The sequence below is a fragment of the Apis cerana genome, linkage group LG16 (assembly GCF_029169275.1).
Source record: "Apis cerana isolate GH-2021 linkage group LG16, AcerK_1.0, whole genome shotgun sequence".
Taxonomy (NCBI): domain Eukaryota; kingdom Metazoa; phylum Arthropoda; class Insecta; order Hymenoptera; family Apidae; genus Apis; species Apis cerana.
Genome location: NC_083867.1, coordinates 4,485,990 through 4,508,644, shown reverse-complemented (window position 1 = coordinate 4,508,644; position 22,655 = coordinate 4,485,990). Strand labels below are relative to the sequence as shown.

The 22,655-nt window shown below is 39.8% G+C and overlaps 1 protein-coding gene across 1 annotated transcript in view; it reads right to left on the bottom strand.

Annotated features, from left to right (window-relative positions):
- Window positions 1–9,350, bottom strand: part of LOC108000244 (homeotic protein proboscipedia) — a 34,955-nt gene extending 25,605 nt beyond the window's left edge. Inside the window, exons 1-2 of the mRNA XM_062086484.1 lie at window positions 8,463–9,350; window positions 7,770–8,317 (exon numbers count right to left, since the gene is read on the bottom strand). Coding sequence (XP_061942468.1) covers window positions 7,770–8,277 — 508 coding nt within the window. The 5' untranslated portion in view covers window positions 8,278–8,317; window positions 8,463–9,350. The remainder of the gene's footprint in view (window positions 1–7,769; window positions 8,318–8,462) is intronic.
- Window positions 9,351–22,655: the final 13,305 nt, after the last annotated feature.

Genomic DNA, 22,655 nt, shown 5'->3' with positions numbered 1-22,655 from the left:
GTTGCGCCAAGATTAAAAAATAATTGCAAGTAGATTTTCGTCTAAAACCTCGCAAGGACTTATAGAAGATGATGAGGGCGCTATCGAAACTCGAATAAGGCTAATTATCCAAATAAATTCCTTCTTTCCTTCGGAAGAGTGGGCTGGTTACTTTTCGAAATGCTCAACTTTGGAAAAATTTGGATAAAACCTTGAATTTGAAGAGAGAGAACTTGTTTGCACCAATACATACATATATCTATATATTCACTGATAAAAGTAGAAGAAATAAGAATCGAAGGAATCGAGTGTGCGGTTTGAAACGGATCGAGAAGCGGAAGCGTGGAGGGGGAAACGGCACCCTCGACATGGGTTTCATAGCGGCCCATTTGGCGCAACAACGAGCGTGGAAAAGTTGTTTCTCCAGTCTCGGGCCACCAGATTCCCCGAAATATGCCCACGATTATGGGGTTCCGGATTATCAATTTGTTATACCGTGTTTATTATTCAAATACCGCACCGTCTCCCCGTCTCCAGATGCGGAGATTCCGCGCCGTTGCGTTGAATTCGTGATTTCCCTCCCCCCTTTCTCTCTTTCCTTTTTTCCTTTTCCACGAACGCCTGCCAAGCGACAGTTGTTGCGACTGCTGTTGTTGTTGTCCGGTCAATCTGCGTTGCTCGGGTTTTTATTTTTTATTTTTTGCGGAGAATCGAATCTTCTCCAGAAAGCCTCGGAGACTAATCGGCCGAAGAAAAAGAAGGAATGGAAATTTAGTTTAAACTCGGTTCCTCTTCTGGGAGGGGAGAGGAATTTTTACGACGCTCCTACGTTTTCGACGATTCAGCCACCCCCACGAATTTAGAGAAAAATAAACATCCTCTCGTTGCGTCTCCTCGAGGGGGAATAAATATTTCGCGATTTTTGATAAAAATGGAAACTGCTTGCTCGATCCAGAAATTGGAATAAATTGGATAAATCTTCTCTTTCGAGAACACCACCAGCTTTATCCCTCGGTTAAATACGTTTCCTGCGATAGCCCCCTCTCTTTCATCTTCCTCCTTCTTTTTCCTCGCTGCTTTTCCAGAGGAAAGACAGCGAAGAGCTCGGCTGGATTTCCTAGGAGAGTTATCTCTAATTCGCCGCGGATTTACTTGCCAATGAATCTTTAAATTAGACGCCCTCCCCCCTCTCTCTCTTCCAACCGTGCTCCCCCTAACTCCTAATCGTTCAATCACCTTTATCACCACGGAATCGAGCGGAACCGTCGAGTCGTCCGTCTCCTTCGACAATTCTTGCTCCCCAATTCCGGTCTCCAAGAGTTTATTCCCTCGATTTCCATCCATCCATCCACCCAGTTTCTAAAATTTCGCCAAACCTGTTGGAAAAATTTACCCGACCGATGTTTCAATCTCTCCAATTTCCGTGTATTCTCGCTTCAACCGCGACAAACGAGCGCACAACAGCCCAATCCATCTTGCTCCATCCCGAAATTTCAATTAGCATCCTCGCCCCTCGCTCCGACAACGCGTCACGTCTCCTTCCTCCTCCCTCGACCTCCCCCTCCCCGATTATTAAATTCCAATCTGCGACATCCATCCACCAGAGCGGGTCCTCGTGGAGGAGAGCAGCGTGAGAGAAAAGAGAGGAGCTCGGTCCAGATCCTGCAATTGTTGGAAGGGAGGAAAGAAAGGGAGAGGAAGAGGAGTAGTTTTTCGTTGGACGGCGTCTCTCATCAGTCACGTCGCCGAACCGTCGGCCTCTTCCTCGCGGAAAACGCCGCCGATGTGTCAATTAATCCCCTCATCCCCCGGGATAGGCGCGGGGAGGGGGAGGCTGGATTATCATTATCCTCCTCCCGTGTATCTTCTCTGCGGGATGGGGGATGTTGTTGGCCTCGAGACGCGCTATCTTGTGCTCCTCGGCTGCGGAAGGGATGACGGAAGGGGTGAGGGTGGTGTGCGTGTGCTCTCGCACACGTACGTGCCGTTTGCTAATTAATGTCGTGGTTGCGGTGTCGGCGCGATTGTTGCGCGTGGTTCTCGGGTCGTGTTGGGGAGAGTTTGGCGGAGTTTGATTGGAGGTTGTCGTTGGTGGGATTAGGAGAATTTGGGGGAGGAGAGAGGTTATTATATAAGATTTTGAGATGGGGAGATTAAAGTGTGATGAATAGAAAAGATTGGTTGATTGGATCATTGTTTGAGAGAGAGAGTTTGATTTTTGAAGGATGTCTTCGTTAGGTCGATTTCGATGGGAGGAAGGTAGGTAAAGTTTGAGCTGTTGAACGAAGAGTTTTTGATCATTTCTCGGGGTTGGATCGTTCGATTGCGGTGATAAAGTACGATTAATTTAAGGTTTAAGTGGTCATTGATTTTGATAGAACGAGGTAAAGAGGTAGCTGTGAATAAATTTCAAGGTACGATTGATTCGAGAACGTGGAGTTTCCGAGGATAAACTTAGTAAAAATTAATGATTTTTTGGGACTGCGACTAGATAATTACGTACATAAGAAATATCTTGAAATGAATTTCATTTCAAAGTACGATTAATTCAAGATCATGATTTCGATAGGGCAAGGTAAAGTCTGAGCTGTCGTGTTATCGAAGAATCGATGATTTTTGAAGAGGATCGTATCATTTGACTAGATTGTTGAATATATATTGAGAAATATCTTATGACTTGGATTTCAAAATAGGATTAATTCAAGAACGTGGTTGATTTCGAAGGACCGAAGCTTAGTAAAGTTAAAAATTAATGATTTTTTGAGATTCTGAAACACTTTTTGAAACGATTGAATTATTTGACTAGATTGTTATTATAAGAAATATCTTGAAATGAATTTCATTTCAAAATTCGATTAATTTAAGATCGTGGTTGATTTCGAAGTACTTAATAAAGTTAAAAATTAATGATTTTTTGAGACAATGATCAATTTCATTTCAAAGTAGGATTAATTCAAGAACGTGGTTGATTTCGAAGGATCGAAGCTTAGTAAAGTTAAAAATTAATGATTTTTTGAGACTCTGACGATTGAATCATTTGATTAGATTATTATTATAAGAAATATCTTGAAATGAATTATATTTCAAAGTACGATTAATTCAAGATCGTGTTATCGAAGAATCAATGATTTTGGAGGAGGATTATATCATTTGACTAGATTGTTGAATATATATGAGAAATATCTTATGACTTGAAGTGAATTTCAAAATAAGATTAATTCAAGAACGTGGTTGATCTTGAAGGATCGAAGGATAAGCTTAATAAAATTAAAAATTAATGATTTTTTGAGACTCTGACGATTAAATCATTTGACTAGATTATTATTAAGATAAGAAATATCTTGAAATGAATTTCATTTCAAGTACGATTAATTGAAGAACGTGGTTGATTTCGAAGAATATCTTAGTAAAGTTAAAAATTAATGATTTTTTGAAATTGATGATTCTGACGATTGAATCATTTGACTAGATTATTACGTATAAGAAATATCTTGAAATGAATTTCATTTCAAAGTACGATTAATTCAAGAACGTGGTTGATTTCGAAGAATAAGCTAAATAAAGTTAAAAATTAATGATTTTTTGAGATTCTGACGATTTTGAGACAATGATCAATTTCATTTCAAAGTAGGATTAATTCAAGAACGTGGTTGATTTCGAAGAATAAGCTAAATAAAGTTAAAAATTAATGATTTTTTGAGACTCTGATCAATTTCATTTCAAAGTAGGATTAATTCAAGAACGTGGTTGATTTCGAAGAATAAGCTTAGTAAAGTTAAAAATTAATGATTTTTTGAGACTCTGATCAATTTCATTTCAAAGTAGAATTAATTCAAGAACGTGGTTGATTTCGAAGAATAAGCTAAATAAAGTTAAAAATTAATGATTTTTTGAGACTCTGATCAATTTCATTTCAAAGTACGATTAATTCAAGAACGTGGTTGATTTCGAAGAATAAGCTAAATAAAGTTAAAAATTAATGATTTTTTGAGACTCTGATCAATTTCATTTCAAAGTAGGATTAATTCAAGAACGTGGTTGATTTCGAAGAATAAGCTTAGTAAAGTTAAAAATTAATGATTTTTTGAGACTCTGACGATTGAATCATTTGATTAGATTATTACGTATAATGAATTTCATTTCAAAGTACGATTAATTCAAAAATGTGGTTGATTTCGAAGAATAAGTTCAGTAAAAATGATTTTTACGATTTAATACGCACAAGAAATATCTTGAAATAAATTTCATTTCAAAGTACGATTAATTCAAGATCGTAGTGATGGTTGATTTCGATAGAACAAATAAAGTCTGAGCTGTCGTGTTATCGAAGAATCGATGATTTTTAAGAAGCCCTGGATTGTATCATTTGACTAGATTGAACATATATGAGAAATATCTTGAATTTCAAAATACGATTAATTCAAGAAGTGGTTGATTTCGAAGGATAACCTTAGTAAAAATTAATAATTTTTTGAGATGATTGAATCATTTGACTAGATTATTATTACAAGAAATATCTCCAAACTAATTCAAGAACGTGACTTCGAAGGATAAGACAAAGCTTGGTAAAGTTCGAATTCGAATGAATTTCAAAGATTAATCGTGATCTCGATAGAATCAACTTAATTAAAACCTCGAGCAGAACAATTCCCAATATTCAAAAATTTCCCTCTATCCCATCAAACTCTTAAAAACCGCAACGGAGAGTAGCAACAATCCCCTGTCCGACATCTTGCCATAAAATTCCAACGTGGCGAAAATCCAGCACGAGGAGGTTGAAGCGTAAGATAAGAGGAAGCTCGAAGCGTACGTTGGCGAAACGCGGGCAAAGGGGTGCGAGAGACAGAGAGAGAACGGAGCCGCGTGAGTTATGGCCGTCCCGACGCCTCTCTCCCGTTGGCCCCGGGCTCAATTTACAGACGATTCCGCGTGTTACCGCCTGGCCAACGGCTGGTTAACCTTCCCGCCGAACGCTTAATCTTCCACCCGTGTCCCACTGCGACCGAGTCCGCGGACTTTCCCCGCGGATCGGGGCCAACCGTTTCGATGAATGGAGACGCCTATAAACTTGCACCCTTTCACGGGCTTGCGTCCGTCGACCCGCCAGATTTATCGGCCCTCGATGGGCCGACAATGGCCAACAAGTTGGCGGGAAATGGACCCTCTCTCCCTCCTTTCCCCCGGCGTCGAAGTTTCTCGCCGTTCGATCACCAATCGAGCCTCGACACGCGGATTATTACCCGGGTTCCGGTTGCACAACGGAGAAGAGGTCAACGGCAGGAAGTTGCGTCCAGGCAGAGCGGGATCCTCTGCTCCGGGAAGAGCGATTCTGGGCAAAAACGAGGCTGCTTCTGGAGGAAACCCAGCGCACCGTGACCACACAGTCGTTATTATCATCAAAGCATGGCTGGCGAATGCTCGCCTCGGCCTCCCATCAAAAAGCTAATCGACTGGGCTCAAGTAAACCATAACGAATGGACAGCGCACACAGCTCGAAGACACCAAGACGATTCCTTTTCTTTTAAACGCTCCTCACAACAATATATATATATATATATAATTGGTGAGCCTCGTTGAAAGGGTTTTCCTCGAAGGGACCCGCATGTGTCGTCGGCCATTCTTCCGACACGATACTTTGACGACGATTCGAGTCGGTTTCCCGAAATTGGCTGGGAAAACGGAGAGGAGCGTCCGCACGTGACGATGCCTGGCTGCTTGGAGGAAAGGAGGAGGAGTGGTCGCTGGCCGTCATTAGCCGTCGGGACAACGGGACACCCCGTGGCGAACCGCAATGTGTCGCTGGACGGACGGTGCGTGTGCAGGAGGATGAGGATCCCGCGGCTGTGTGGCTGATAATCGACTCTCTCGGAGGACTCGTCGTCGCCATTTGTCGAATGCGGCCGTGACGCGAAGTCGGCCTCCATTTGCGACCATCTCTCGGATCGGGGTCGAGTCGGATAACTCCGGGCAGGGGAGGGGTGAATTTTACGTTTCGTTTAAAGAAATTGGAGGGATGGTAGCTTTTTCTAGGATAAACGGAGCAATTGATTTATTATTCCGTCAGATAAACCCTCTCGCGAATGTAGGAGGTTGATGGAATCGTCCGTCTTGCCGGAACGAATGTTGAAGAGCGATGAGTTTCGGTCGAAAGGGTTGATTTTCGTCGGATTATTTCGGATTGGAAGATCGGCGAGGGGACGATTTTCTCGCATATGCTCCGTTCCGAAGGGTTGCAAAGTCGTGGACAAAATAGGGGTGTTTCGAAATTGGATCTTAAACCGATCTCGCTGTTCGATCAACGTGTTTCGACGAGCAATCTTAAACTCTCACTAGGACCCAAGAGTAGCGAGAATTCGATATATACTCGATTTCGAAACCATTTCTCTAAATATATTAACTCTCAATACGTTATATTTTTATTCGATATATGTAAGAGTAACATTAACGAAAATGTTAATCGAGTCCATTTCTGCCAAATACACGCTTATCGCTATCGCACTCGATCCAAGAGTTAAATATATTGACTCTCAATATGTTATTCGGATATGTTAACAGAAATGTTAATCGAGTCCATTTTTACGTATATCTTTGATCTAAAAATAACACTAATCGAAACGTATATATCGATCACCCCTGTTTCGATCTTAAATTTTCCCTGTTCGATATGTACTCGATCCAAGAGTAACACTAACAAGAGTTACCAAATATATCAACTGTCAATATGTTATTCTTATTCGATGTAACAAAAATGTTAATCACATCTCCACTACCTATTTCGATCTTAAATTTTCCCTGTTCAATGTATACTCGATTCAAGAGTAACACTAACAAGAGTTACCAAATATATCAACTCTCAATATATTATTAATCGAATCCATTTCTACCGATATATCGGCCATTACATCTCCACTACCTATTTCGATCTTAAATTTTCCCTGTTACAAGAGTCGAATCCATTTCTGCCAATATATTTATCAAGATTATTATTTCCTCGCTTTCGATCTTAAATTTTCCCTGTTCGAGGTATACTCGATCTAAAAATAACACTAATCGAATCATTTCTCGTCTTCCACAAACGTACACATCGATCACCCCTGTTTCGATCTTAAATTTTCCCTGTTCAATGTATATTCGATCTAAAAATAACACTAATCGAATCGTTTCAACGTATATATCGATCATCCCTGTTTCGATCTTAAATTTTCCCTGTTCAATGTATACTCGATTCAAGAGTAACACTAACAAGAGTTACCAAATATATCAACTCTCAATATATTATTAATCGAATCCATTTCTACCGATATATCGGCCATTACATCTCCACTACCTATTTCGATCTTAAATTTTCCCTGTTACAAGAGTCGAATCCATTTCTGCCAATATATTTATCAAGATTATTATTTCCTCGCTTTCGATCTTAAATTTTCCCTGTTCGAGGTATACTCGATCTAAAAATAACACTAATCGAATCGTTTATATATATCGATTACCCTGTTTCGATCTTAAATTTTCCCTGTTACAAGAGTCGAATCCATTTCTACCAACATATTTATCAAGATCCTTACTTGCTCGCTTTCGACCTTAAATTTTCCCTGTTCGATATATTCCAAGAGCAACACTAACAAGAGCCGAATCCATATTTATCAAGATCATTACTTGCTCGCTTTCGACCTTAAATTTCCCTGTATCCTCGATCTAAAAGATTAATCGAATCGAATTTCAACCTAAACACCTTCCGTTATTGCTATCCGCTTCAAAACATTTTCTTGGGGCCAGGTTTGGAATCTTACCTTGCTGATTGCTCTTCCTGGTGGTCTTCTTCTCCTTCATCCACGGGTATTCGGGCACGTTGACGGAGGGGTCCGCGACGCCGTGGGGGTCGATGATGGCGTGGTAACCGGGATGGTGGGAAGCGGGGCTGATGGAGCCGCCGGCCCCGGGCGAGTGCTGGAGGCCGGCGGCGTCGCCAGCCGCGAGCTGGGGCAGCGCGGTCATGAACTCGGCCATCGAGGGTTGGCTGTTGATGAAGCCGGTCTCGGCGGTGGCGCACGTCGGGTCCATGGCCGGGTGGTGGGTCCCGTGCGGGGCACCCGGCCCCCCGGCCACCGTGGCCAGCCAGAAGCCACCCCCCCCGTCGTTCGCCAGGACGGGTGTCGTCGGCCTCGTCTTCACGCTCGCAACCTCCTTGCCCGCGTGGACCAACGCCTCGAACTGGTGCCTCCTCCGCTGCTGCTCCCGCTCTTGTTGCGCTGATTCCTCTTCCGGCGGCGGCAATCCAACTTGCCGCTTGCCGCGCATCGAACGTTATACTACTCACTTCTTTGCCCCCTTTCTTTCTCTCGATAACGTATATAAATATATATATATATATATTCTTCGATAAACTATATATATATATATATATGTATATATATGTATATATATATGTATATGTATATTCTACGGAAGGTTACTCTTCTACTGTTCTTACGAATTTAACCTACCTATGTATATATACATACGTATATATACGTATATACGTATATGTACTGCACCACTTTGCACGAGAGAAGAAGAGAATCTCCTCGTAGTATTATCGTCGCTTCGTTCGAGTTCACTGGGAATCACACGAGAGAGCACAGGCAAGGTGGTTCTACTTCTCACTACGATCCCGATGGAATATAATCTCGGGGGGAAGAGAGGAAAAATATATATATATATATGTATATAATACGTATATATATATATATATATATATATTCGCGGGAAATCCACACAAAGAAGGGCGCGCACTTTTTTCACCAGATAGAGAAAAGGAAGAGAGAGAGAAGGAGAGGAAGAGAGAGAGAGAGAGGATCGGCAGATCGATGTCGTGGCGCGCGCGGTACCGCGTTACTCGTGTTCCCCGATCGGCCCGGAACCCGAGTCGAGCGAAGCCCACACGGCGATCGCTCTCTGCTGCACGCTAGCCGAGTGACGTGGGCTCGTGACGAGGCGCGAGAAGGAGGTGGTTAAACCTACTCCCCGTTGGGAGACGGAGAGAGACGCGGAGGCGGAAGCGTCGAGCAGAGAGGGAGGGAGAGAGAGATCTCGCGACGTAAAATCCACCGTTGGAGAGAGAGGCAGCGCGCGCGCCTTCTCTCCAATGTTCTCCGTGGCGTGTCTCTGTTGTTACTGCTGTCTCGTTCCCTCCCGTCCAAGCGGAGGGGCCGCGCACACACTCTCCGTCACGTGACCGACCGCCAGTAGAACGGGTCGACCAATGGCGCGGCGGTATCGCGGCGGCCGAGGCACGGCCCTCCGCCCGCGTAGGCGGGCTGGTGCCCGCACGGGCTTCTCTCCTCGGCGGGGCACCGGAACCCCGCGGCCAGCCAGGGCACCCGAAACGGACCGTGTTTGCGGCGATTCTGGCCTTCGCTTCGATGCGGACGCGAGACTCTCGCTCGCTCGCTCGGGCTTCTCTCTGCGCCTCCCCCCCCTCGCCTCTCCTGCCCCGTAGTTGGAGCACACGCGAGGCTACCGACTTGGGCGGTCATGGATTCCGGCGCAACCGTGGGCGGGACGCGCGAGCGCGCCGCTTCGAGAGGAAAAGGACACGTGGAGGGGAAGTTCTCACGTGCTCGGCCACGCGGTGTTGTGCCCTCTCTTATCTCTCGCTCGGGATTATTTTCGTCTCGGTGGATATATCGTACATGGTATTATTTCGCCGTGAGATTCGGCCGAAGGAAGGAACGCATACTCGGAGGAATATCGTTGTTATAAATTATTGTGCAATGGGGAGAGGGGGACGATTCAGGGATGGGACAGTTTCGATGACAGATTATCCCCGCTTTGTGGAGAAGCTCCCGTTCGGACAGCCGTTTGATCGAAAACTTTTGTGCGACAAAAAATTGGTGCCGGCTGTACACATGTATATATGTATATATATATATATACAACACGCGACGACAAGTAAGTAAGTAAGTAAGTAAGTAAGCGAGTAAGGTAACGTTCGCGCTATTGATGGGATGGAAGGCGCGCATTTTCTCTCACGTGCAGAATCGTATCGCTCTCTTGTTGCGGTGTAAAAATGATAGATGGGGACGATTCTTTCCGGTTTGGGGGGGGGATATTTTCCTTACTCTTTTTCATCGATCTATCTATCCAACGTAACCTCCAACGTAAACTGGTAAACTTCCAAGTGGACAATTCCCAGAATTCATCCGCTGGTCGGAGTTACCGTTAGAATGGGAAATTTTCGATTCAAGAAGCGGGGGAGAGAGGGAAGGGGAAAGGGTGAGAGTCGGAATAGGGGGCGAGGAGAGAGAGGGCGAGCAGTCGCCACATCTGCCGCCAGATTTAACTATACATTACAGACACACGATATGTCAAAGTCCTATACTTCATATCGACTCCGCCATTTATTAAAAGTTTCATCGCGCGCCACCGTGCTGCTTCGCTTCGACCCCCCTCCTTCCCCCTCTTTCTTTCCCGCGCCGCGAAAGAATAGTATGTGTATATATATATATATAGGAAGGATGCTAGAAATGTATATACGAACGAAAAAGTTTCTTCTCAAGGTGGAATACCTTGAGAAGGGGGGGGGGGTCTTCGCCTCGAGGAATCGATTCGAAATGCTCGATTTCTCGAATTTATTTCATGACGCGTATTATTCGTATACAGCTTCCAATCTGATCCCTTAATTCTGCGATCTTCTTATCATTATTGTTTCTAGAAGACTCGGCCGCGCCCAATTCGAGTATTCGCGATCGGTTGTCGATCGAAATTTGCCGTTTTTTTTCATCGACCCTCTTTTTGCACTATCTCTCTTTCTCATTCTATATATATATATATATATATCGAAGAGCGAGTTCAGAGCGCTCTTATCTTATCTCACGGGCAAGCTTAATACTAGAAAAATGGGAGATTCCAGCCGAGGAGCACCTTTTTACCGGTACTGGAATTTTCCGTCTGTCAATTCTCTCTCTCTCTCTCTCTCTCTTCCTCTTCTTCTTCCGTCTGCCACCGATTGCGAAATGAAGTTTTATATTAAGCTTCGACTCCTCTCTCTCTCTCTCTGTCTCTCTGTCTGTCTTCTCCCTTTCTCGAGTCTCGTCGAGACTGCATCCCCCCCTCCCCCTCTTTTTCTCCTCGCACCCTCTTATGTATTTACGTACCGATAGATCGTTATGTCGACGTTTGCATATATATTGACACCGTCGCCCCTCTCGTCAAGATATAATATATATAAGCTATGGCACAAAGAGAGAGAGAGAGAGAGGGAGAGAATTTTTGAGATATTCTCGAGAATGTTTCCTTTTTTTCTTTTTTTTTTTTTTTTTTTTCGAAAGAATGGAGGTTAAGTTGTTTGGAATTTTAAAATGTAGGCATCGATATGCGACGATTAAAATTTGTTGGAAACACAGAAATGGTATAGGAGGGGGGGAAAAAGTATTCGTTGGCATCCGCCATTAAAAATAAACCATCTTTCGTCGCCATTTTAGCACGATCTGTCAATCACCGGATCACCGGGACGAGTCCCCTTTCCCTTGGAGGGAAGTTTTCGCCCTTGGAAACGCGACACCCTTCCAACTTTTTCCCCCTTCCGCTCCCTCCCTTTCGAGGCAAAAGCGAACTCGTTAAAGGCTCCAAATAAAATCGTCCGTTCTCTCCACCCACCCCCTTCGTGCTTCCTTCCTCCTCAAACGTCCAAGCTCTCTTCCAGGAATTTCCCTTTCCTAGTAGTCTCTCAGTCTGTAATCTTCGTTGGAAAAAATTCCCCTCTCCTTTCCTTTCTTTTCCAAAAGAAACGTCATTCCTCCTCAGAGTGACTTCCTTAACTTGCTTACAATACATCGAAAATATATGAAATAATTCCTTCCAGCCTTCGATGTGCTCGAAACTTTCTTTTCGACATTTTCCAAATCATCCCCTCTTTGTCTCCATATATTCAATCGATAACTTGGTTTGGAAAAATTAATTTGTGGGAAAAATCGTCCAAGACTAGACTTCCTTAACTTGCCTATAATACATCGAAAATATATGAAATAATTCCTTCCAGCCTTCGAGCCATGTGCTCGAAACTTTCTTTTCGACATTTTCCAAATCATCCCCCCTTTGTCTCTATATATTCAACGACAATCGATAATTTGGATGTTTGGAAAAATTAATTTGTGAGAATATCCTCGAAATTCTTTCAAAGATGTGCTCGTATATGAGAAAAAATTTCCCTCTTTTTACTTTTCGATATTTTCCAAATCATCCCCCCTTTGTCTCTATACTTGGATGTTTGGAAAAATTAATTTGTGGGAAAAATTCTCGAAATTCCTTCCAAGATGTGCTCGTATACGGGAAAAAATTCCCTCCTCTTTACTTTTTGACATTTTCCAAATCAGCCCCCTTTGTCTCTATACTTGGATGTTTGGAAAAATTAATTTGTGGGAAAAATCCTCCAAGACTAGACTTCCTTAACTTGCCTATAATACATCGAAAATATATGAAATAATTCTTTTCGACATTTTCCAAATCACCCCCCTTTAAATCTTTATCTCTTGGCCGTTTGGAAAAAAAAAACAATCTGTTTGGAAAAATCCTGGAAATTCGTTGATTAGATCAGCATTAGCGTTTCGCAAGGGGGGAGAGACGTGTGCTCGACTCGTATCCGCCGCTGGTGGAAGGATACAAGCAAATTAAACATGCATAATTAAAAGCGAAATACCGCCTCTCCTTCCTTCCTTCCTTCTCGCGCCTCTGGCAGGGCCTTAAGGAAGGTCCTTGCCAGGCAACATCTGGCCGCTATGAAGTATAAAGAGGCATGCGATATCATCCGCAGTGAATGCTTAATTAAAACCTCAGACCTTCCCTCAGCCTTCCCCTTTACCAGTCGCTGCTAATCGCAAGAACTGCCTCCCCTTCCCTCCTTTCACGAAAAATTTAGAGGAAGCCTGCCCTCTATCATCCCTCTGTTGCATACGTTGTCCCATCCCAACCTTTTGTCGCTTATTTATTCGAACACGATCGCCCTTTTTAAACCCAACTAACTAACTAATGATATATTTTCTTTCGACCAATCGAATAAAATCAGTTCCAATCAGAATATGTGTATATTCTTTCCTTTTTTTTATTTCGAAGGAGGATTTTATTTTCGAGGAGGATTCTGGATTCTGGATCCCGGTTCCGGGGTGGTTTGAGGGAGAGGAGGCCGGAACAAATCTAGGCGAGGGGAGGGGACGAGAAGGCAGGCAGGGCCGACACTTGGCGCAAATTGCCCCAGTAAGTGTAGTGCATTAATCTTTGGTTTCGTTTCCTCTCTCTCTCTCTCTCTCTCTCTCTCGCGTGCGTTTGCGGTGCCGCGTTCCTCTCCTCGAGTACAAAACCACCGACGACGCCTCGAAATCGCCCCCGATTCTTCCGAAACCGAGCCTTGCTTCGACACGTTCCTCGTGCTCCTCCGTTCATTTATCGACCGAGTATATGGGATTTTATTTATTCGAGAAATCTTATTCTCGCTTTTACAAATTCTCCCTCGACTGGAAATTGAGATTAGAATTAAAATTCGATTAAAGGTTTCCTCTCCTCGAGTACAAATCGGCCCCGATTCTTCCGAAACCGAGCCTTGCTTCGACACGTTCCTCGTGCTCCGTTCATTTATCGACCGAGCTCGTATACGGGATTTTATTTATTCGAGAAATCTTATTCTCGCTTTTAAAAATTCCCCCTCGACTGGAAATTGAGATTAAAATTAAAATTCGATTAGAAGCAGGAGGGAGAGGAAGGCTAGTGGAGAGATTTTGCGGGGAAAGTTTGGGGAAAGGTGGGAACCGCCCCCCCCTCCTTTGTCCTTAACCGGCTACCTTAACCGTCTCGCACTTGTCGCGGCGAGGGCCGGTGTTGCGTAATGCGAATACCGTGTCGCATTCCGCGCCAACTCGGAGAAAACCCCTTCTTTATTCGATTAAATAAATTGGGAGCGATTACGTGGACCAGGCACCGGCTAATGGAACTCGATGAGCCCCGGTGATGAGCAGGGGGTAATTAATGACCCGATTCCCTTGTCTTGTATTATTCTTCGTTTTTTCCCTCTTTTTTCCCCCTCTACGAACGAAAGTATCGACGATCGGTATTTTGTATTTTGGAAACCGTGAAAATTATTTGTTCTGAGTTACGAAATTAAATTTTTCTCAAGTCTTAGTAAATTGATTAGAAGAAGAAGGTTTCGTTGATTATTCGTTCACTCGCGTGTCTTATATTGTTTTCATCTTTCTTAATGTCTTATCGTTGTGAATTTGTGAACATTTTTCTGAACAGTAAGATTTGTCGTGTCCATTCTCATCACATGATCTCATTTCGATATCCTATTAAATTAAGTTGATTATTCGTTCACCTGCGTTTCAATCGTTGATTCGATTAAAAAATTTATAGATTCAAAATTGTTTTCATTTTCCTTAATATCTTATCGGTATCCTGTTGTAAATTTGTGAAAATAAAATTTTTCTGAACAGTAAGAGAATTCATCACACGATCGATGGTGGATATATCCCAGTAAATTAATTAAGAGAAAAAGATTTCGTTGGTTATTCGTTCACTTGTCTTCGTTTCAATCGTTGATTCGATTAAAAAATTTATAGATTCAAAATTGCTATTGTTTTCATCTTCCTTAACATCTTATCTTCTAAATTTGTGGAAATAAAATTTTTCTGAATAGTAAGAGGATTCATCACACGGTCGATGGATATATCCTAGTAAATTAATTACGAGAAGAAGATTTCGTTGATTATTCGTTCACTCGCGTGTCTCTTGAATTTGTGAAAATTTTTCTGAACAGTAAAATTCGTCGTGTCCATTCTCATCACATGATCGATATGTCCTATTAAATTAAGTTGATTATTCGTTCACCTGCGTTTCAATCGTTGATTCGATTAAAAAATTTATAGATTCAAAATTGTTTTCATTTTCCTTAATATCTTATCGGTATCCTGTTGTAAATTTGTGAAAATAAAATTTTTCTGAACATTGTTATATTGTCTTATATTTTCACCTTCCTTAACGTCTTATCGTTGTGAATTTGTGAACATTTTTCTGAACAGTAAGATTTGTCGTGTCCATTCTCATCACATGATCGATATGTCCTATTAAATTAAGTTGATTATTCGTTCACTTGTCTTCGTTTCAATCGTTGATTCGATTAAAAAATTTATAGATTCAAAATTGCTATTGTTTTCATCTTCCTTAACATCTTATCGTTGTGAATTTGTGAAAATAAAATTTTTCTGAACATTGTTATATTGTTTTCACCTTCCTTAACGTCTTATCGTTGTGAATTTGTGAAAATAAAATTGAACCAGTAAGGTTCCGAATCTGGTGAGATTCGTCGTGTCCATTCTCATATCGTTTTTATCCTTAACGTGTTTTCATCGCAAGCGAAATTTAGCAAGAAGCTTCTCGAAAGAAGGGAGGAAAAATAATTTCTAAATTCGTCGAGATTCTGGAGAAATCGCGCTGGCAAGCGAATTTCGTAGAAAATTCATAGTGGATTGCAGCCTCCGAGGCTGGTACGAAGGCAGGGTATCGCAAAGCGCGGTTTGATATTAGTCGAAATCACTCGGCGGTCTATCCACGTTGGTGTTCCCCAGATTGCAATATAATGACGTCGTAAGTTGGCGAATAATTGCGGAAATTTGTATATTCAGCCCGCGGGACTCGCGCGCCCTGGCCCCGATAACCACCCGTTCCTCGAATCCACCGATGAATCCTTTATGCGGCCACCTGACGGCCCCCCCAACAATTTCTTCCAGCTAGAAAATCGCCGGCCAATTCGCTCCCCTCTTACCTACCCCTCCTTGCGTGCATAAACGGAGAAGGGATCGTATGTTTATAAAAAAAGTCCCTAGTTTTTGAGGCATTGGAAATTAACCAATCGATGATTCTTTCTTTTTATTTTAATCGAAGAGGATATACAATATGGGAGGATAGATCGAGCTGTTTCGTTGTAAGATTCTTGCCAGATTCTTTTAACTCAAATTAGAGCCACGTTCGACTGGGAATATCATTTTCAAAGCGGTTTCGAGTTATTTTTAATAGCGAAGATGAGTTTGACTTTTGGTTACGGAAGTTGACGAGGGAGAGATTGGTTGGAAACGATCGCGAAAGAAACATGGAACGGATTTCGATTTCTGCTCGGTCGATAAGGAAGGGCGGGACGAAATCGGAGGCGAAGGTCGTGGGTGGCGCAAATTACCTCCTTAACGAAAAGGTAACCGATTCCTCACTCGAGTTGGAGGAGTTGGTGGAAAGATGGAACGGTCCCAGGAGGGGGTGGCGAATATCCTCTGGTGGCGGTGGTTTGGGCGAAGGTGGGTTAGCGACGTCCACGTCCAGGCGGGCCAAGTGACAAATAGATGTACGCGGCCCACCGCACGATTTACTCTTGGGCCGAGGGATAAAAGCTTCCTGACAAAATCCTGCTGTGACAGCGGATCCCGACCGACGTCTCCGGACCGTGTTGCTTCTCTGCCGCGACTAATCGCCCCGGTTGAAGGAATAGAAGAAAGGAAAGGGAGAAACAAAAATGCCCGCGAAAATTCCGGAGGCGACGTCGACGGCTTCGCGAGACTTTCTCGTTTCGTGGAAAAATCAATCTGTCCAAACTTGTCAATTGGAATTCTCGAGTTCAATTTTTGAGTAGGAAAATTGGAACAATTGCGTAATAACAGAAAAGAGAGTTGCCTCGTCCTTTTCGTTTTACAGATCTCGAAGTGAAGAATGAAGAATGAAGAATCTGTCCAACGAAACTTATTAAAGTTTTCGAGAGGAATTTTTAATCTCGAGAAAGCTCGAAGTTGGACGATTTGAACAATTGTTTAACAGCAAGTTCTCGAATTTTTAATCTCGAAAAATTGGAACAATCGTCTAATGGCAAGTTCTCAGAAAAGAGAATTGCCTCGTCCTTTTCGTTTTATGAATCTTGAAACGAGAAAGGATCGTGGAAAATGGATCTGTTCAATGATGAAATTTTGAAAACGCGACATTTTATTGGATTTTTTGGTCTCGAGAAATTGTCTAATAACAAGTACAGAAAAGAGAGTCTAATTGTCTACAGAAAAGAAAGAAAAGTTGCCTTGTGAAAAAGGATCGTGCAAGATGAATCCAAAGAAACTTATTGAAGTTTTCGAATTTTTAATCTCATTTAAAAGCTCTTTGGAAAATTTGAACAATTGTCTAATTGCAATTTCTCAGAAAAGAGAATGGCCTCGTCCTTTTATAAATCTTGAAACGAAAAAGGATCGTGCAATCGAATTTCCAACGATAAGAGCGTTTTGGAAAGTGTGTTTTAGCAAGTGTTTCGTTATAACTCATTTCAAACGATGGATCGATTGTCGTTCGAGGTTGAAATTTTACAGATCTCGAAATATTTTATTCGATCTGGATTTTTTGATCTCGATTTGAACAAAAATTTGAACAATTGTCTAATTGCAATTTCTCAGAAAAGAGAATAGCCTCGTCCTTTTATAGATCTTGAAACGAAAAAGGTGAATCTCCAACGATAAGAAAGCGAATTCAAAGCATTTTGAAAAATGTTTTAGCAAGTGTTTCGTTATAACTCATTTCAAACGATGGATCGATTGTCGTTGGAGGTTGAAATTTCGAGATCTCTCTCAAAATGAACTCGAAGGGAGGAAGGGTGGCCAGGATCACGTGGAGGATCAAGGGAGCAAAAGTTTATCCCAAATACATTATCTTAATGAATTAGAGGTCGGCCAGGCCGATTCGGCCCGAGTTCAATTAACTTTAAGAATCGGGTGACATATTTAATTTCCTCGAAATAACGAGAGTCGTCGAGTCCTTGGGGGAGAGAAGAGGGGAGGATACAGCCGGAAGGAGACACGTCTTTTTGAAACTTATGCGCGCACAAGCCTCGAGGAGACCAGCCCTTATTTTGGAAAATGGACTCGATTATAACCCGTTCAATTTAGTAGAATTTAAACGACGATGCTCGATAGGATTTTTTTTTATTCGATATTTCCAAGCTTTCTGCGAAATGAGCTTGAACTACACGCAATATTTGTGAATAGATATCTTGGGAGAAACTTGATTGAAAGATGAATTCTCGAAGCTTTTTAAAAGTGATCTTGAATTATAACATTGAAACATTAGAAATATATGTTTGAAATTTGTATAGTTTGGATGAGGCTTATCTGACGGAATTTTCACGACAAAATGATAAATTTTCCAAAAAAAGTAACGATTCAACAATTTAAAATTTAAAACGAAGCTCGATAAAAGTGGATTCGAAGATCGTTGCGAATATTTTATTCGATATCGTAGCATTAAAAATGATGATTATGAAAAGATATTCTAGAATTTGGATAGTTAAACGCAGAAAATAAATTTTCCAAAAAAAATAGCGATGTAGAATTTAAAAGAACAAAGGATTCAAATAGAATTCGAAAAATTCGAAAAGTATTCGAAGATCGTTGCGAATATTTTATTCAATTAAAAATGATGATACGCAACATTGGTAAAAAGATATTTTAGATATATTTTCATAATATTTATAACGGAATAGAAGAGATAGCGATCCAGAATTTAAAAGGATTCAAATGGAATTGAATTCGAAAAATTCGAAAAGTATTCAAAGATCGTTGCGAATATTTTATTCGATATCGTAGCATTAAAAATGATGATTATGAAAAGATATTCTAGAATTTGGATAGTTAAACGCAGAAAATAAATTTTCCAAAAAAAATAGCGATGTAGAATTTAAAAGAACAAAGGATTCAAATAGAATTCGAAAAATTCGAAAAGTATTCGAAGATCCTTGCAAATATTTTATTCAATTAGCATTAAAAATGATGATACGCAACATTGGTAAAAAGATATTTTAGATATATTTTCATAATATTTATAACGGAATAGGAGAAATAGCGATGCAGAATTTAAAAGAACAAAGGATTCAAATAGAATTCGAAAAATTCGAAAAGTATTCGAAGATCGTTGCGAATATTTTATTCAATTAAAAATGATGATACGCAACATTGGTAAAAAGATATTTTAGATATATTTTCATAATATTTATAACGGAATAGAAGAGATAGCGATCCAGAATTTAAAAGAACAAAGGATTCAAATAGAATTCGAAAAATTCGAAAAGTATTCAAAGATCGTTGCGAATATTTTATTCGATATCGTAGCATTAAAAGTAATCAGGAATTAATAACGAAATAACAAATTTCCCCCCAAAAAATAGCAATTCAATTTTCAGAATTTGAATTCAAAGATCAGAATACTTTATTCAACATTGTAGCATTTAAAAACGAGCTTGAATTACACGCAATCGGGTGCCAAGGATGGATTCTCAAAATTTCCACGACGAAATGATAAAAATTTTCATATAAATATAAAGATAAACGCAAAATAACGATGCAGAATACGGTCAATCATTTTTCAAAAATGATGAATCATTGTTTAATGTATCTCAAAATGCATCTTCAAATTTATACACACTTTCCTGTCCCCGAATATTATAAAAATACCAACGATCCAAATCTTCATTCGACGCAAAAATTGTCGGATCCAACCCCTAACAACCCCTAATAAATTCTCGCGTAAATTCTTCGAAAGAGAAACGCGAGGTGTATACGATAAAGGATTGTCCTCGACAATCGTTAATCGGCGATGATAAAGAAACAAGCGAGGACGAATCCTGAATCATTGCGGCCGATTTACCGAACGCCCGATTTATCGTTTTATCCGAGCAATAAACTCGAGCGGAGGAGGAGAGGGCTCTAAATCCCTATTTTACTTTACCGACCGGTCGCCAGCCAAGCCTTGCGTCGGAACAAGGGAGGAGGAGGAGGGGGCTCCAGGCGTGTACTAAATTTAAAAGTAAAACCTCCGCCTTTGTTGCCGAATCCCCGCGCTGAAAAGAGTAGGTTGCCGCCGGGCTCCTTCGAGCCATTCAACAGATTTAAATGGGGGAGAGGAGGCCCCCCCCCCTCCCTCTTTCGCTTGTTTTAAAATACGCCGCGGGTTCAACGATTCACCCACCTTGCGGTGCCATTGGATTTACCTCGATCGACCTCCTTCCAAAATCTTCCTTCACGAGAGGAGGAGAGAATTTCTTCCTCCCCGCTTCCACCGGGGTTAATTGGAGTAATATTGGAGAATTTCTTTCGATATACCAAAAATTCATTCTTCAAATAGGCGTGATACAAATTTCGAAACAGCTACTCGATATTAAATTAATTTATTATATATATGTGTGTGTATATAATTTCATTTCAATTCTTTTAATATTTGATGAATTTATTTCGATAAAAAAAAAACAAGATCACCATTCGAGCGTGGATTTAATCCCATCATAAGAATCAAACTTGTCATTTTCGTTACCTTTTCTTTTAATTAGAATGATATTTTTAATTTTCGATGTAGAAATTATTTTATTTACACCTGTTATTTTTTTATATAAAATCTTATAGGACAGTAATTTCTCTTGTATTAATTTCATTAATTTTAGCATTGATATTTGAACGAAGAAATAACTGCTTGAATTGAATATTTTAAATTAAACGAGAATAAAAATCAATCTTTAAGCCAAAATTAAACGATTACTTTTAATTCTTTTAATATTTGATAAATTTATTTCAATAAAAAAACAAGATCACCATTCGAGCGTGGATTTAATCCCATCATAAGAATCAAACTTGTCATTTTCGTTACCTTTTCTTTTAATTAGAATGATATTTTTAATTTTCGATGTAGAAATTATTTTATTTACACCTGTTATTTTTTTATATAAAATCTTATAGGACAGTAATTTCTCTTGTATTAATTTCATTAATTTTAGCATTGATATTTGAACGAAGAAATAACTGCTTGAATTGAATATTTTAAATTAAACGAGAATAAAAATCAATCTTTAAGCCAAACGATTACTTTTAATTCTTTTAATATTTGATGAATTTATTTCGATAAAAAAAAAACAAGATCACCATTCGAGCGTGGATTTAATCCCATCATAAGAATCAAACTTGTCATTTTCGTTACCTTTTCTTTTAATTAGAATGATATTTTTAATTTTCGATGTAGAAATTATTTTATTTACACCTGTTATTTTTTTATATAAAATCTTATAGGACAGTAATTTCTCTTGTATTAATTTCATTAATTTTAGCATTGATATTTGAACGAAGAAATAACTGCTTGAATTGAATATTTTAAATTAAACGAGAATAAAAATCAATCTTTAAGCCAAACGATTACTTGTCATACAAATTTAATTTATAAATTCAAAATAATGATTTAGTCGAAGCTAATTAGCAATTTAATGTCGATAAATTATACGAATATTATTTTACTCCAACCAAATAAATACATTTATATTATTCGAAAAATTTTAAAAAAATTTTCCTCGATATTTTATTCTCTAATTGTTACAGAATTCGCTGAAATTTTATTCACCGTTTTATCGTTCAACGTATTTCTCTCTCTTAGTATAGTTTTGTGAACAGATACGCGCAATGATCAAAATATAATCCTCCAGAAAAACGTATTCGTACGTTTGTATTTATTGTCGACAATAATAACAAACATCTACATGCACATAAAACTGTTGCTCGTCCTGTTAAAGAATCTTCGACGAAAGGAGAAAGAGTTGCGAGAGATTCATAAATCCGCATCCGGCGCGGTGACCGGCGCGGTATTATTCAAAATTAGAGGCGCGAAAGTCGGAAGTGGCAATTTGGCGGGCGAACAAGGAAAGAGGAAGGAGAGAGAGAGAGAGAGAGGAGGAGGCGCAACAAAAGGCCGCGCGGTTAATTATGATTCTTTTATGATCCGATTTAACCGATCCCCAGAGGAGGGAATCATCCCGCACAATGTGAATTAACGGACTATTTAGCCGTTTAGGAACAATGGAGTTCCTCTTTTCCTTTCCAAACGGGACAATGGGATCGATGGAAGAAGAAACGTTTACTTTAACCGATTTTCCTTTCCTCTGTGAAGGAAAAGGAAAGGGCAAAGTTTTTCATGAGACGAGACGAGGCCAGGTTTTGGAATTTTAATTTCATTAATATCAATAGCTGCAGCATTTATAGGTTATGTTTTACCATAAAGTCAGATATCGTATTGAGGAGCCACAGTTGTTAGAAGCAATTCTTTATATTGGTGATACAATTGTGTTACGAATTTGAGGTGGATTCTCGATTAATAATGCTATATTAAATCGATTTTATTCCTCTTTTAGTAATCTTATTTATGTAGTTATTTTATATTTATTTAATAACATGGATCATCAAATCCATTATAGGATCAAATTACAACAATTATAAAATTTCATCCATATTTTTCAATTAAAGATTTATCAGATCCAGATAATTTTGAAGTTGCATATTCAATTATATCAATTTTAATTTTATATATTACTATTTTGTATAATAATAAATTTAATTTATTTAATCATTCATTAATAATTTTATCCTATTAACATGATTAAGAAAACAATTAATATCCGTTTACTAATATTAATATATTTTTCACTGCAGTATTTCTTATATTTCTTTTTATTCCATTTAAGAAAATTATGAGAAAATTTAATTTGAAAATCAATCGAATAAATTAACTTAATATTAATTATTGAAAACTATTGAATAATTTCCTTAATATGATATGAATATATTAAATAAATTATTACTAATATCAACATTTCAACATATTAAAAA